This window comes from Macrotis lagotis, chromosome 1 (genome assembly GCF_037893015.1).
Source record: "Macrotis lagotis isolate mMagLag1 chromosome 1, bilby.v1.9.chrom.fasta, whole genome shotgun sequence".
Classification (NCBI taxonomy): Eukaryota; Metazoa; Chordata; class Mammalia; order Peramelemorphia; family Peramelidae; genus Macrotis; species Macrotis lagotis.
The window spans coordinates 656162652-656176322 of record NC_133658.1 but is presented as its reverse complement, the minus strand read 5'-3'; the positions used below and the strand labels follow the sequence as shown (position 1 = coordinate 656176322).

Here is a 13671-nt window from a genome sequence, read left to right as displayed (position 1 = left end):
TTTTCCATGTGAATATCAAATATTCTAGCATTCTTACCATTCTTAGATTTGTTTTGTATATTTGCAGTTATATGATAAAGCTTGGAATGCAGAACTGAGTCAAAGACTTTGACTCAATCAATAAAGATTCTATTAAGTGTTATAGCCCTTAACATTTTTTAGGGTATTTTTTGCAAGGCAAACAGGGTTAAGTGGCTTGCCCAAGGCCACACAGCTAGGTAATTATTAAGTGTCTGTGACCAGATTTGAACCCAGGTACTCCTGACTCCAAGGCCAGTGCTTTATCCACTACACCACCTAGCCACCCCAGCCCTTAACATATGGCTTACATATGAGTATGACTTGTTCAATAATAACTAAAGCAATGTGTATTGCTTTTCAAGTTTGTGGGGAATTTTGGCACATTATCTTTGCTTCTCAGCCAATTTTTTTTCTTTTAAGTGTTTATATATTCATAATCATGTAAGTAGTTAATGTTAAAGGGTTTACTAGTGTTCTTGTCTTTTGGTAATAAATATCTTCTGTTAAGGTACAGTTCAAACCATAATTCTTTGTTTATACACATGATGTGTTTTGTTAAGAAATTTAGGTTAAAGTTTGCATCAGAGGAATCTGGTAAAATGCTTTGCTAGTAATTCACATACCACTGTGAACTGCTTGAGCCATATTTTTGGAACTTATGCAGATACCCTGGTTTTTCCTGTTTTTCAGAAAAAAACTAGAGGTTCAAGAATTTCTCTTGAGGTATGGTCATTGTCCACTATACTGATGATACACATTGTTACAAGTTACATTCTTTCAACACTTTAAATGACCTGAAATATCCTATATTTCTCCTTTTGGAGTCTCATCTTATTCTAGCTCCTTTATTTCTCATGTATTTCTAGTGTAGTTTTTATTGATTTTGAATTGCTTATTTTGCTCATGGAGATCCTTTTATTCCTTATAATGTCTTAACCTTTAGGCTTTCACTTTCCATGGTTGATTAGCATATCAAGAATTTCAGACATACTTTTGTTTTCTGGATTTCAATTTGCATTGTGCTTTTTGGCTGACTTCAATTGAGTGATACAGTAAAGATTTCTAGTATATGTATCAGCTGGATATTTATATAATATTTCAATATTGTTTCCTACAGGTCTTTAATAGTAACAAAGGCTATATCATATATTATCTATGTAGGTTCTGAAATATTTTTATACAAATATTATAGGAGCATGAATTTATTCATCATGGCTAATGAAGATAATGTTTACAATTTATTTTGTTTTGGTTTTAGATGCTCAATTTGGATTTGGATTTGCACCGTGAAACTCAAAAGGGCTTTTAGAAATTCCATTCTAAGTAGACTCATCTCCTCTTCAAAATCATTTGAGGGATTAGAATTACTTTTGGCATTCAGTTCATTATCCAATTGCAATTCTGCAATTTGTTGTCTATATTTCAAAGTTTTTAGATTTGCAGCTTTTCCTTCTTCAGATAAAAGTAATTCTTCTATTACCACTATTATTTCATCCCATCTGGATTTAACAATGCAATCATTCTGTCTGTGCAGCAGTGGGCCTGAAGAATGGCCACAGGTACAGGAGATGAGATATCCAGTGAGGTGGCTCCTTATGGAGCCTGGGGAAAGGCAGCCCTCAATCCAGCCCATCTTGTTGGGCATCATCCAGCTGTACAGCATGAGATTCTGCTCCTTTGCCCAGAGAACCCAGCTCATGATGAAGACCAAAGGACTCAATCATGAGCTCATCAATATTATCTTGAAAAACAAGACCAAATGGTTCTTTAAGAAACACTCCCTTGGTCAAATACCAGTTCTGGAAAACAGTAAGAGTCAGCTGATACACGAACCTTCATCATTTGTGAATATCTAGATTAAGTTTATCTAGGAAAGAAACTGTTTCCAGAAGATCCATTACAAAAGATGACTTCAGGGTCATTTTCTAAGATACCACCTTTGACTAAGAATATTCTTGTAGCATCACAAAATGGGGAAAACTACCACTCAGAAATCAGAGCTCCATTAAGAATTCAGCAGACTGGAGGAGGTTCTTACCCAGAAGAAGACAACCTTTTTTGGTGGAAACTCTGTATCTATGATTGATTACCTCATGTGGCCCTGGTTTGAACAGTTGGAAACATATGAGATAGCTGACTGTGTGGACCACACCCTCACTCTGAAGAGTAGGTCACTACCATGAAAAAGGACCCCACAATGGACGTCATTTCATTGATGTGAAGAAATATAAAGGCTTCTTTGACGTCTTTTTAAAAAGTAATCCTGATGCCTTTGACTAAGGGCTGTGAGGTGCCATGTTGGAACACTAGCTATAGAATCTACTATAGAATTCACCACTGGATATCCTCACCATAAAATAACAGTGTTTGAGCGTGTCTAAGGTCTGATAATCCTTATTTTCCAAGAGACTCTCAATAAAAATCTTAAAATGTCAAAAAGGAATTCAATCATTTATTAGAATTGTCCTACACTGATTTGCATTGCAAATTATGATTATGATTTTAATCATCCATGCCTCATCCTGAGAATTTTGTCAATATCCTATCATATATCCTTTACAGAGGAACTGTCCAATGTTCCATAAGCCTTCCTTTGAGCCTTTTTTACATGTTGCAACATTTTGCATTTTGCATCTGTGTAACACCTCTCTTCCCTTCCCCACCCCCATTCCCTGGAAAAAATGCTTTTTAAAGTATTTTTTTTGCTAAGTAATTAATTTAACAATACTGCATAAAATGTGAATCAAACTGAAATTCACATACATCACTAGTTTTGAACTATTACTTTAGTCCTCCTTACTACTACTAAAAACAGACTATGGGGAAGAGTTCTGCATTTCCTAACAAAATCAAGAAAGGATTTTGTGCTTCATTTTAGCTTTGAGATTACAACATACCATGTACTGGCAAACTTGTGACAAGTTTTGGGAATAAACAATTATATGTTTGTCTATTGGAGGGTGCTATTAGCACATATCAGTGACTAAATAAAGCATCAAAATAAAAAACTGTTTTATAAATTGACCATTTTCCTAGAAAACTGCTTATATTTCCAAATACCTAAATATACAGTTACCTGTCGATAACTTGATGTAAAGGCTCCTAGGTAAGCCACAATTCCTGAAGAAATGAGGATATCACCAGTCAAATTAATATACAAATGTCCCAATTCCAAAGCACTTTGACTCCATCGAGTTTTCTCTCCTCCAAGACCTCCAATCAATTGCTCAGCTCGCTCAAGTTTTTTGCTGCACAAGTCAACCTTGAAAAGGAAAGTAATTTCTTCTTAGAACAAGCTAAAATTGACATTCACATGCTAAATTGTTCATGCTAAAATATTCACATAATAATTTTGCTTTCTGTTAAGACTTGCATGAACTGATCTGAACAAAGTGAGCAGAAGTAGGAGAACATTGTACATATATTAACAAAAACACTGTGTGATGATCAACTATGATGGAAAAGCTCCTCTCAACAGTTTGATGATCAAGGACTATCCTGAGAGACCTGTAATGGAAAATCCATCCAAAGAAAAACTACGGAGTCTGAGTGCAGAGTAAAGCATAATATTGGTCACTTTTTAAAACTAATTTTATAGTTTTTCCTTTCTTTCTCATGGTTTTTTCCCCTTAGTTCTAATTCTTCTTCCACAAAATGACTAATATGAAAATATGTTAAACATAATTGTACACAAACAATCTATATCAGAGTGCTTGCTGCCAAGGGGAAGAAGGTGGGAAGGGAGGGTGGTAGAAAAATGTGGAACTCAAAAGGTTCCTAAAGATGAAAGTTGAAAGCTATCTTTGCATGTAATTTGAAAAAAAATTTTAAAAATGACAATTTTGCTTTTCTGAATAGGAGAAAATTTTTTTGACAGTATGTTCTTAAATCATAAAATCACAGACTTTTTAGAACTAAGAACTTTAGTGGTGACACTTGTATTAAATTATGATATCACATAAATATATACACAGATAAGTCCATAGCACATATATAAATATGTCATTACCTCATATGAAAGTATCAATATTTAAGGAAGTGATCAATGGCTCACATAAATATAAACACAGATAAGTCCACAGCACATATATAAATATGTGTCATTACCTCATATAAAAAGTATCAATATTTAAGGAAGTGATCAATAGCTCATAAAAAAGGAAAAAGAATTCTGGGAAGATGACCATATTTCCTCACACATGTCAAAAAAAGCAACTTAGGGTGAACATAAAGCAACAAAAATAAACAAGAGTGGGGCAGAACAGTAGTCCCCCTGAGACAAATAGAAATTTGAAGAAAGATCCCAGGATCAAAGTTTGGCTCCAATGAAGCCTTAGCTCCACTGAACAACAAGCAGTTAGCCTTGGGGACAACTGGGTGGGGAGGTAGACTCAGCCTGAGTCACAGGAATTCTCACTTCTTGGTGGGTGAGGAGAATCAATCAGTGTCTGATTGGCTCTGCTGATAAGGGACCCAAGCCCATTTTGGGTCAGAAGAAACCAGGATACCCCAGTGAGTACAGAGGCAGAGGCACTGGGATGCTGGGATACTTACAGGAAAACTGAATTCTTGGTCTTGGTTCTAGGTCAGAAGGGAGAAATGAAGGTTATAGTCACTAGAGAGTTCTCAGGGAGTAAAATCATTTCCAGCTCACTGTGCTGAGGGACTCCCGGTTGTGACTTGGAGGGGTACAGAAGTGCAGGACAAAAGCTCAAAAATAACAGTAATAAGGACTTCAGGTCAGAGGCAATATTCCCCATGTCAAGTCTAAAAATGAAAAAACAACAAGCTACTAAAATAAAAAATAAAAATATTTTTAAAAAATGAGTGGGCAAAGGAGAAAGAACCCAACTATAGACAATTACTATGGGAATAGAGAAGCCCAGGGTTCATCCTTAGAGGAGGATGTTGAAGCCAAAAAACTCTCCTAATTGGATACCTGACCAAATTCATAGAATAACATAAAAACACTTTTAAACATAAAATAAGGGCAATTGAGAATAAACTTAAAAAAAGAACAATTTAAGAAAAAAATTAGATTATTATGAAAAGAAAGTCAACCAACTGGAAAAGGAGATCCAGAATTTTAATGGAGAAAAATGACTCCTTCAAATTAGAATTTGGAGGGGGGGTAAGAGGAAGTGCCAGCAAAGTTATATGAGACTAAGAAATAATAAAACAAAATATAAAGAATGAAGAAATAGAAGAGAATGTGAAACATCTCATAAGAAAAAATAACTGACCTGGAAAACAAATCAAGAAGTTTCATAAGAATAAGAAGACTTACCTGAAAGTTATGATCAAAAAAAGAAACTTGATCTTTACCTTCAAGGTAAAAGATCTTTAAGGTTAGATCTAAGGTTAGATCTAAGGTTAGATCTTTACCTTCAAGGTAGTTTTCCATGGACTTAAAGATCTTACCTTAGATCTAACCTTAAAGATCTTTTACCTTGAAGGTAAAGATCTAAAGAAATAATTAAAGAGAATTGTGCTAATGTGTGAGAACAAGAGGGAAAAATAGAAATAGAAAAAAATTCATTGATTACTACCTGAAAGAGATCCTAGGAGGAAAACATGAATATCATAGCCAAATTCCCAAACCCCAGGTTAGGAGAAAATATTAAGAGCAACAAGAAAAAACCAATTCAAATACAGCAGAGTCATGATTAGAATTACACAAGGCCTAGCATCACCTGCATTAAAAGACTGCAAATTTTGGAACACTATATATCAAAAAGCAAAAGAACTAGGATTTCAATTGAAAATATGCTCAGCAGAGTTAAGCATAATCCTGAATTAAAACAAAAGACATTCAATAATTGTGTTGCAAAAAGACCTGAACTTAATAGAAAACTTGACATACAAGATCCAAGAGAAATATAAGGTAAACATCAAAAACAAATTATAAGGGACTCAGTAAGGACAAATTGTTTACTGTTTATACACAGAAATGTAAACTATATGTCTAAGATTTATTATTAGTAATTAGGTAGTTAAAAGAATGAGGTAAAGCTGAGTAAAGTGTGATTCTTAATATATATATATATATATATATATATATATATAGAATAATCAACTCATATAAATGAGATGCAAAAGGAAGAACTGATACATAGAAATTAGATGGAGGAGGGCTATTAGCTCTGGAAATCCACTCTCATCAGGAATGGGTTAAAAAGGAGCAATACACATACATATACATATAGAAGGGGATAAAAGTCTTCTAAATTCTGAAAGAAACGAGTGGGTAAGAAGATAGGGAGGGAAACTAAATTAGAAAGTGAGGGAATAGAATAAGGGAGAGATACGAAAAAGTGTACAGATAAACAGGAAGGGATTGTTGGTTAAGGAAAGGAGGGTAAGAGCTAAGGAAGAATTGTTACTTTCAGGAAATGGTATAAAAATGAAAGATACACATAAATACAAAATAAATATCAGGAGTAAAATTTATTACATAAAAAACAATAGTAGTAATCATGATCTCAGATAAAGTTAAAGTTAAAATAGATTTAATCAAAAGAAAAAATAGGGCAATTATGTCAGAAATAATTAATATAGTTTAAAATAACTAGATAGTATAAGATAAAAATATTTTTGAGGTAGAAAAAATGATGAGCAGGTGGATTTACAAAAATATGGAGACTTCTGGCCAAGACGGTAGAGAGAAGCCAGGCACTGTGCTAAGGTCTTCTGGCTTTCCCTCCAAACTATAAATCATGCCTCTTAACTGAATTTCAGTTGACAAAACCCAGAAAAAGATGCTAGGAGAAGAGTATCTCCCAATAAGGTCTGTCTCAGGGGTATGTGGGTGAGCCAAGCAGAGAACAGAGAGCCAGCCCAAGGGTGGTGGCTAAAGCTAGACCAACCAAAGATCAGCCATGGAAACTTTGGCTGTGGGAGTGTTGATCTGGGGAGCTCCAATGGGGCTGGAGGGTGAGTTCCAGCACAAAGAGTTGCAGAGTGTGGCTGGACATCAATCTATTTGGCTTGGGAGTCCGTGAGCTCCATACTTTCAGTGGAGCACTCTTCCCAGAACAAACACAGTAACAAGCCCCTCCACTCCCACCCCAGGCTCAGGTGTTGGCAGCAGAGCTCTTTCAGCTGAATAAGGAGATTAACTACCTTTCCCCAGACCATGTTGTTCAAGGATAACAGTATCCAGCTGCACCCCACCCCCAGGCCTAGGGAGTGGGCCACAAATCAAGGTCACAGAAACTCCAGAGAAACCAAACAACACCCCCTACTGTCCAGCCCACTTGGAGTCACTAAACCCAGTAAGCAAAGCCTCTAGGGATTTCAAAATCAAATCTCTGTGAACCAGCCCCACTCCCAACACTATATCCTAGGAAAATGAAGAAAAGCCAGTGGAAAGGGGAGTCCATGGAAAACTACCTTGAAGGTAAAGATCTAACTCAGAGAGATCTATAACTTCTGAAAAGAAATCAGGAAAGGAGTTTAAAAATCAATTGGGAAAATTGGGAGAAGAAACTCAAGAGAAAATTAACACCTTGCAACAAGAAAACAAATCCTTGGAAAATACAATTGTACAAATGAAAAAAGAAAATAATTTTCTCAAAACCTCAATTGGGCAAATGGAAAATTCCTTCAAAAATAGAATTGACCAATTGGAAAAGAAGTTGCACAAGGTAAATGAAGAAAATTCTTCTCTAAAAAAAAGAATGGAATCTGTGGAAACTAATGAATTCACAAGACAACAAGAATCTGTTAAACAAAACCAAAAAATTGAAAAAAATAGAAAAAAATGTAAACTACCTCACTGACAAAACCACTGACCTCAAGAATAGATCCAGAAGAGACAACTTAAGAAGCATTGGGTTTCCTGAAAACATTGAGGATGAAAGTAACGTGGACTCAATATTACAGCAGTTGGTTATAGAAAATTGTCCTGATATCATGGAACCAGAGGGTAAAATAGTTATTGAAAAAATACATCAATCTTCTCCTGAAAGGGATTCCCAAAATGCAAACACCAAGGGATACTGTTGCCAAATTCAAGAACTGCCAGATAAAAGAGGAAAATCCTGCAAGCAGCCAGAAAGAAACAATTTGGATACCAAGGAGCCAAAGTAAGGATTACACAGAACCTGGCTGCATCAACATTAAGGGATCAAAGGGCCTGGAATGTGATATTCCAAAGAGCAATGCAGCCAAGAATTCACTATATGGCAAAACTGAGCCTTTTCTTTCAGGAAAAAAGATGTACATTTAATGAAATAGGAGACTTCCAACTTTTCCTGATGAAAAGACCAAAACTAAATGGAAAATTTGGACTTCAAACAGGAGACTCAAGAGACACATGAACAGGTAAAAAACAGGTAAAGAAAAAACTGCTAGCCAATAAGGTGAAATTGGCTATATCTCAACCTGGGAGGAAGATTCTCAAAACTCTCAAGAATTGTAACTCTATTAGAGAGAATATACTTAGCAAGAAGTAAGGACGTTCACAACTTATCCATGACACTGATAGAATGATTTAAAAACAATATCTCGGGGTGGACCCAAGATGGTGACAAGAGCAGATCGTGTCTTAGGCTCTCTCTCATAAATCTTTGAAACTAAGGACTTTAACTAAATTTTCGAGAGACAGAACCCACAGAGGGACCCAGTGAGGCAGTTCTTCTACTCAAGGTAACCTGGAAAAGAGCAGAAAGGCTCTGCTCCCCGGGGTTGGAGGGGTAGCCCGCCAGAGGGGTGGCCCACCAGAGCGAGTAGACCTTCAGCCTCCTGGAGGCAGCACCAGGGCACTTGGAGCCGCAGCTCACAGCAGCAGGGGGGTTTCCTGAGCTACGCCACAGGGAGCACCATGCACAAATTGGGAGAACAGAGGGGGACCTCTGCCAGCATCATTGAGAAATACATTATCTATGATCCCAAGAAGGATCAATATACTCAGTCTGAAGACGAGGAAACACAAGCTCCTGCATCTAAAGACTCCAAGAAAAACAGAATTTGACTCAGGCTATGACAGAGCTCAAAAAAGAATTCAAAAATCAACTGAGGGAGTTAGAAGAAAAACTGGGAAAAGAAATGAGAGAAATGCCAGAAAAACATGAAAATGAAGTCAGCAGCCTAGTCAAGGAAATCCAAAAAAATGCTGAAGAAAATAGCATGCTAAAAACCAGCTTAGGTCAAATGGATAAAATAGTTCAAAAAGTTATTGAGGAGAAAAATGCTTTAAAAAGCAAAATTGGCCAGATGGAAAAAGAGATAAGAAAACTCTCTGAGGAAAACAAATCCTTCAGACAAAGAATAGAACTCAGGGAGATTGATGAATTTACAAAAAATCAGTACTCATTACTTCAAAACCAAAAAAATGAAAAATTAGAAGAAAATGGGAAACATCTCATTGAAAAAACAACTGATATGGAAAGCAGATTTAGGAAAGATAATTTAAAAATTATTAGAATACCTGAAAGAGTGTTGACATCATTTTCAAAGAATTACTACAGGAAAATTGCCCTGATCTCCTAGAAGCAGAGAGCAAAATAGAGATGGAGAGAATCCACCGATCCCCCCGAGAAAGAGATCCCAAAAAACCAACCCCTAGGAATATTATAGCCAAGTTCCAGAACTCCCAAGTCAAAGAAAAAATATTACGAGCAGCCAGAAGGACACAATTTAAATATTGTGGAGCTGAAGTCAGGATCACACAGGACTTAGCAGCAACTACATTAAAAGCTCATAGGGCTTGGAATATAATATACCAGAAGGCAAAAGAGCTTGGATTGCAACTGAAAATCAACTACCCAGAAAAAATGAATGTCCTCTTCCAGGGAAATAGATGGACTTTCAATGAACCAGGGGAATTTCAAATGTTCGTGTTGGAATGGCCAGAGCTGAACAGAAGGTTTGATCTTCAAATGTAGTACTCAGGTGAAGCAAAGAGATTGGAGGAGAAAGGGAAAATATGAGGGACTTAATGATGATGAATTGCATGTATTCCTGCATAGAAAAGTGACACTGATAATACTCATATGAACCTTCTCAGTTAATAGAGTAAGTAGAAGGAGCTTTTATAGTTGAAGCACAGGAGAAAGCTGAATTTGAAGATAAAACATGGTGTAAAAATGGAGTCAATAGAAAAAAGGGAAATGTAATGGGAGAAAGAAAAAGGAGCGGAGGAATAGGCCAAGATATTTCTTATAATAAGATTTTTCTTTATCACAATGAGCTATTGCAATGATATGGAAGGGGGAAGACAAGAATGAGGGAATCTTTGCTCTCATCAGAGGTGGCTAGGAGAGGAAACAGCATATATATACTCAATGGGGTATAGGCATCTGGAGTAAGGTGGGGCAGGGGGAAGAGGGGGATGTGAGTGATGGAGGAGAGGATGGACCATCAGAAAAGAGTGGTCAGATATAACACATTTTCTTTTTTACTTCTTGCAAAGGGCTGGGATTGGATGGCCTGTCCGGGACCATAGTGCCAGGTGGATGCTGGGCCTATGGGGTGGTAGGGGGGCTCGGGGCCTTTTGGCCCCAGGATCAGGGATCTGTCTGCTGTGCCACTCAGCTACCCTACAGCAGAGTCAGAGTGAAATAAGAGAGAAAATATAGTACATGGTAGTGGAGAAATACAAAAGGAGGGAGTTGCGATCAGCAATGGCAATGGTGGAAAAATATGGAAGTAACTTTTGTGATAGACTTATCATAAAGAATGTGATCCACTCATGACAAGAGTTGGTGATGTTGGAGCAAAAACTGAAGCACATTTTTAATTATTATTTTTGGGGGTGCAGGGCAAATGGGGCTGGGTGGCCAGCCTGGGGCTGCATAGCAAGGTGATCTTTGGGTATCTGAGGCCGGATTTGGCCTCGGGTGCTCCTGGCTCAAGGGCCAATGCTCTGCCCGCCACCCAGCTACCCCTACTATTATTACTATTTTATTTTATTTTGGGTCTTTTTTTCCTTTTTTTGGTTTTTTGCAGGGCAGTAGGGTTGGGGTGGCTTGCATGTCACACAGCTGGGTGATTGTTGGGTGTATGGGGCCCGATATGGACTCAGGTGCTCCTGGTTTCAGGGCTGGTACTCCATCCATTGAGCCACCTGGCCATACCTACAATTATTACTATCATTTTTTTAATTTTAATTTTTTTCTCTCCCCTTTACTTTATTGCTCAAGTGAGTCTATATATTTTTGGGGAGGGGATATTTTGTTTACTCTTAAACAAGAATATTTTATTAATGTATAAAAAATTTTATTTGTATAAAATGAGAATAAATAAATATTAAATATTAAAAAAATATCTCCTCAAAAAGAGGGGGGCAGTAAAGAAGAAGGATGGAGGAGATTGAATGGGGTAAATCAACTACACAAAGAGGTACAAAGGACCTACTGCAATAGAGGGGAAGAAGGGAGGAGATGAGAACCACCTGAATCTTACTCTTATAGATTTGGCTTAAAGTTAACATACACATACTCAGTTAAGTTGAGAAACTTATCTTACCTTTCAAGTATTAAAATAGGAAAAGGGGAGGGTGAGGGGGGAGAAAAAAAGGAACTAACGGAAGGGAAGGAAGAAGGTGCAAAGGGAAAGGGGAAAGAAAGGGGAGGAGGGTCAGATAAAAGGGGGCATATATGGAGGTGGGGAAGACAAGGGGGATATTCAGGTGATATTCAGAAGCAAAATACTGGGGAATATGGATAAAGTGAAAAAAAAGAGGGAAAATACAAACAGAGGGAAGATAGCATAGAGGGCAATAAAGAGTTAATAATTATAACTTTGAATATGAAATGGATGAAGTTTCCCATAAAGTGTAAGCAAATAGCAGAGTGGATTAAAAACCAGAATCCTACAATATGCTGCTTACAAGAAACTCATTTGAAGTGAAGTGATACATATAGAGTAAAGGTAAAAGGATTGTTCCAAAATACATTTTGTTTCAGGTGAAGTGAAAAAGGCAGAGGTAGCAATTCTTATCTCACACAAAGCAGCTGCAAAAATAGATCTCATTAAAAGAGATAAGGAAGGAGTTATATCCTCCTAAAAGGTACCACAGACAATACAGCAATTTTTTTTTAGGTTTTTGCAAGGCAAAGGGGGTTAAGTGGCTTGCCCAAGGCCACACAGCTAGGTAATTATTAAATGTCTGAGACCAGATTTGAACCCAGGTACTCCTGACTACAGGGCTGGTGCTTTTTCCACTGCGCCACCTAGCCACCCCCCAATGAAGCAATTTCAATACTAAATATGTATGCACCAAATGATATAGCACCCAAATTCTTAGAGTAGAAGATGAATGAGTTACAGGAAGACACAGACAGCAAGACTCTACTGGTGGGAGACCTCAACCTCCCACTCTCATATCTAGATAAATCTAACAATAAAATAAACAAGAAGGAAGTTAAGGAGGTAAATAGAATGTTAGAAAACCTAGACATGATAAACCTTTGGAAAAAACTGAATGGGGATAAAAAAGAATACACTTTTTTTCCTGTAATACATGACAAAAATTGAAGATGTATTTGGGCATAAAAACCTTATAATCAAATGCAGAAAGGCAGAAATAGTGACTACTTCCTTCTCAGGTCATAATGTAATAAAAATCACATGCAATAATGGGCCATGGAGAGATAGACCTAAAACCAATTGGAAACTAAATATCATTTTAAAGAATGAGTGGATCAAACAAAAAAATTATAGAAAGAATTAATGATTTCATCCTAGATAATGACAATAATGAGACAACATATCAAAACTTATGGGATACAGCCAAGGCAGTTGTCAGGGGATATATTATATCTTTAAATATTTATATGAATAAATTAGAGAAAGAGGAATTGAATGAAATAAACATGCAACTAAAAATATTAGTGAAAGAAAAATTAAAAACCCCCAATTAAATACCAAATTAGAAATTCTAAAAATGAAAGGAGAAATTAATAAAATCAAAAGCAAGAAAACTATTGAACTAATAAATAGAACCAAGAGTTTGTTTTATTAAAAAAACAATAAAATTAATAAACCTCTGGTCAATTTGATTAAGAAAAGAAGAAAACCAAATTGCTAGTATCATAAATGAAAAAAGGTAAACTTACCACCAATGAGGAGGAAATTAAAGTAATAATCTGGAATTATTTTGCCCAAATGTATGCCAATAAATTAATAAATAAAATAAAATAATAATATAATATAATAAAATAATATAATATAATAAAATAAAATAATAAATAAATAAAATAAAAGTGAAATGGATACATATTTACAAACATACAAATTGTCCAGGTTAAATGAAGAGGAAATTAAATAAATACCTAAACAAACTTATCTCAGAAAAAGGAATTCAACAAGCCATTATTGAACTCCCTAAGAAAATATCTCCAGGGCCAATGGATTAACAAGTGAATTCTATAAAACATTTAAAGAACAGTTGTTTCCAATTCTATATAAACTCTTTGGAAAAATAGGTGAAGATGGAACTCTGCCTAACTCTTTCTATGACACCAACATAGTACTGATACCTAAACCAGGAAAATTCATAAACAGAGAAAGAAAATTATAGACCTATTTCCCCAATGAATGTAGATGCAAAAATCTTTAATAAAATTTTAGCAAAGCGATTACAAGTTATCATTAGGATAATACACTATGACCAAGCAGTATTTAGCCCAGGAATGCAGGGCTGGT

General features: G+C 36.1%; 1 protein-coding gene and 1 pseudogene across 9 annotated transcripts in view; one reads left to right on the top strand and one right to left on the bottom strand.

The window, feature by feature from the left end:
- Nucleotides 1-13671, bottom strand: part of DNAH7 (dynein axonemal heavy chain 7) — a 271696-nt gene that overhangs the window by 124317 nt on the left and 133708 nt on the right. For all 9 annotated transcript variants that reach the window (XM_074215444.1, XM_074215439.1, XM_074215442.1 and 6 more), the window contains one exon: nt 3098-3283. In XM_074215444.1, coding sequence (XP_074071545.1) covers nt 3098-3283 — 186 coding nt within the window. The remainder of the gene's footprint in view (nt 1-3097; nt 3284-13671) is intronic.
- LOC141509241 (glutathione S-transferase omega-1 pseudogene) lies at nt 1606-2310 on the top strand (annotated as a pseudogene).